General features: G+C 50.9%; 1 protein-coding gene across 1 annotated transcript in view; it reads right to left on the bottom strand.

The window, feature by feature from the left end:
- Kiaa0100 (KIAA0100 ortholog) overlaps positions 1-2,331 on the bottom strand; it is a 29,988-nt gene extending 27,657 nt beyond the window's left edge. Inside the window, exons 1-4 of the mRNA XM_029546127.1 lie at positions 2,168-2,331; positions 1,287-1,416; positions 474-523; positions 54-201 (exon numbers count right to left, since the gene is read on the bottom strand). Of these exons, the coding sequence (XP_029401987.1) occupies positions 54-201; positions 474-523; positions 1,287-1,416; positions 2,168-2,235 (396 nt within the window). The 5' untranslated portion in view covers positions 2,236-2,331. The remainder of the gene's footprint in view (positions 1-53; positions 202-473; positions 524-1,286; positions 1,417-2,167) is intronic.
- Between the last annotated feature and the right edge of the window lie 1,057 nt (positions 2,332-3,388).

The raw sequence follows: 3,388 nt of genomic DNA, 5'->3' as shown, positions 1-3,388 counted from the left end.
CACACACACACACAAATATTTAATTTTTTAAAAAAGAGTAAAAGTAATCTCACTTGGCAGAAGATCTTCAACAAGGATGGGCTGAGGGACAGTTCCTTTTGCTCCACCTCTGTGTTCTGAGAGAATGGTGCAGACAGGGTAGAAACCTTCTGTAGATCTGTCCTGATGCGCACTTCTCCAAAGCACAATGCCACATAGTGTCTGCCCAAAAGAGAAGCCTCATTATCATCTGGTCCATCCCTTTCAGAGCAATCTCCTTCCCTCCCTCACAGCCTCTCCCAGTCCCGTAATAGCTCAAATAACAGAGGAAGTTGTTTTCAGCATGTCTCACAAAACAGCACTTGGACTAATAGGAGACTCCAGCAAGAACGTCCCTCCCACCTCAACTAAAATGTCTCCTTGGAAGAATTTCATTGTCAAAACTCAACCTCAAAATATTCCTCAAGGGCAGAGTAAGGACAAAGAGTACTCACGGCAGATCATGGCTAAGGAGTTTGCTGGAAATCCACAAGTTGTCAATTTCCTAAAATGACAGGAAAGACAGCTGTGTACCTGGTTGCTAGGAGTCAATGATGGGCAGGTTTATGAACCAGCAAAGGTCCGAGTCCCAGGAGAAGGGAGTTCTATTGGTCCTCCCGCCAAACGAAGCATCCTCTTTCCCTGGTTTCCCTGATCAGCATGGCTATCCTGCTCCTCATGATGATGTTAGCTCAATTTGCTTAGCAGTTCTCTTTTTATGAACAAGTTGCCACCCTATTTCCTCTCTTAAATTAGAACAGTGAGTTTGCTGTTTCCTGTTATCTTTCTCTGGTTTCTTCCATACCTTTCCTCCATAGCCTGGATACTCTGTCATTTGTTGGTATTAGATGCTAAACAGGACCCAGCAGGTACCAGGCTCTACCACTGAACCACTACTCCAGCTCATTTTAATTTTGAAAGAAGCATTCACTAAGTTGCCCAGGCAGGCCTTGAACTTATAATTCTCTTGCCTCGGCCTCTTGAGAAGCAAGGATTACAGGTTTATACCACCAGATCTAGTCCCATAAACACTTGAAACAACTTGCATCAACTGCAGGGTCCTCCAAGTATCCCCTAACATCCTCTTGACAAAAATAACAACAACAACAACAACAACAACAACAAGGGTGGAGTTAACTAGGAAAACTACCCATGAAGGAAGCTAAAGTTTGAAACCCCCCTCCAAACCAACACATCCACACCTCCCTCTTTCTCTCTCCCTCGGATCTTTTTCTCTCCCCATCCCCTCTGTAATTCCCGGAACTCACCACCGTCTGCTGGTGCTGCTGAAACTTAAGACTGACATTTTGGATCCAAAAAAATCTGAAGGAGCCGATCTTTAGCTCTGCCTGCAACTTGCGATGACACCATCTGGTGGCCAACCGGACCACAAGCCACCTGCAGAAAAAAAACAGTTGGATTATAAGACCCTCTCCCCTGTTTGATTCTAGAAAGGCCTTGCAACGGGTGGAATCCTGAAGCCTGATTTTTCTTAGGAACTTTACGACTTTCCTAAAATATTTCTCTGTCATACTCATTTAGGCACAACAACCAGGACGAGGAGCCCCTAAATTCAAACAAAACTAGGCAAACGAAACTCACCCTCTAAAAGAGGTCAAAAAAAGAAAGAATAAACAAAGAAACCCTCAAATCTTGAGGAACCCAAAGTAAAAAGAGGTCCTCAATGGGCAAAGTGAAGGCAGTCGTGTTAAATACGTCATCGCACACTCCCTAGAGGGTCCCTGTCTGCGTCCCCACCCTGCAGCCGTTTCCAAGAAGGCAGAGGTCACTCATGGGACTGCTCAAACACCGCTCTGCCCTAGCCAGCCAGTGCTCCCGACCTCTCTGCAGGGCGCGGCTGCAGGTGCCCTTCGCAATCCGGGAAGAGGACACGGAGGCCAACGGAGCAGGAAAGAGAGACCACCGAGGGAGGCCCCCTCCCTCACACGCAGACAGCCGGTTCCCGGACCGGGCATTGCTTCGGGCCCAGCCTGATGCTTCAGCGCCCCTGCCCCCACGTCGCTTCCCCTCGCCGAGGCTGAGCGCCCCCTCCTGCTCGCGCCCCCTCCGCCTAAGGCGCCCGACCAACCCGCGCCTCCTCCAGCCCGACTTCCTCGTCCCCTCCACCCTGTGGCTAGAATCCCCTCACCGGCCTAGGAAGAGTGCGCTTAGCGCAACCAGCAGCAAGACCAACAGCGCGGAGAGAAATAGAGGCATTTAGGTCCGGGTCCGGCCCGGCCTGGCCCCGACCCCCGCCATGCCGGGCCCCGACGCCGGAACCGCACAGCGCCGCGGCGGGCTTCGGCCGCGCACGCACACGCAGGGCGAGGAAGCGTTGGTGCGCGCGCGCGTGTCCCCGCCCCGGCGGCTCGTCGACCAGCCTGCTTGCCCTCTCCGCGCCCCGCCCCGCCCCGCCCCGCGCGTGCGCGAGCCCTGTGGGCCGACCAGCGGCTTGCGCGGAGTGGAGGCGTGGCTTGGGAGAGGGAGGGCGGGGAGGGCGGGGAGGGCGGGGAGGGCGGGGAGGGCGGGGAGGGCGGGGAGGGCGGGGTGGACCGCGAACGCGCGGTCCTGCGCGCTGCGCCTAGAGCACAGCCTGTGCAGCAATCTGCGGAGCTCCGGGTTCGTGCAGAGGGCGGGGGTGGGAGTCCGCACGAGCTCACCGGGAGGTGATCAGGACAGGTCATTTCCACCTTTGAGGTTCCACTTCCAAAACGCATTCCCTAAGGCCATAAAGAGCCGGCCTGGCTTCCTAGAGGCTGTTATGGGAGCAGATCAAAGTTATGTGTCTGTAGGTCATAAGTGATCCTGTCTGCAAAAGGTTGCAGAGGAAATAAAGAGGTAATTCAAAGACCTCAGCTGTCTATCATCTCATCCCACAAGGAAACCAACTTTGTTTACTGTCTAAATACTGTTCCAGATAGTATCTTCTAACATCCTTCGCGCGGAGAACCGTTCTGTACAATTTTTTGAACTTTTAGGTTTGTGCGATTGTGTATAGTAAGTACCACCAAGAACTCGGACAGGGTGAAATATAGAAGTAGTGAATATTGTTCTATCCTTTACAGATTATCTGGGAAGCAATTTTAATTCCATGAAATACAGAATTCAAGGTCAAATCAGGCCAGAGTGAATTTTGCTTTCTTCATTGTTAAATGAAGGAAGTAGATAAGGTCTGTTATGATTATTCTCATGAGTCAGTGTCTGACTAAGGACTTACTAACACAGTACCAGATAAATACAGTACCAGATGAAGAAATCCAGATGGTTCCAAGGCATTATGAAGTATTTTGTGTTCTTGGTTCTTAGGCCCTAATCTGCATATAATTCTTCCAGATTTTACTCAGATTTTTTTCTTTTTTTCTTTTCTTTT

This window comes from Mus pahari, chromosome 14 (assembly GCF_900095145.1).
Source record: "Mus pahari chromosome 14, PAHARI_EIJ_v1.1, whole genome shotgun sequence".
Classification (NCBI taxonomy): domain Eukaryota; kingdom Metazoa; phylum Chordata; class Mammalia; order Rodentia; family Muridae; genus Mus; species Mus pahari.
Note: the sequence above shows the minus strand (reverse complement) of the source record. Positions and strands in the feature narration are given on the sequence as shown.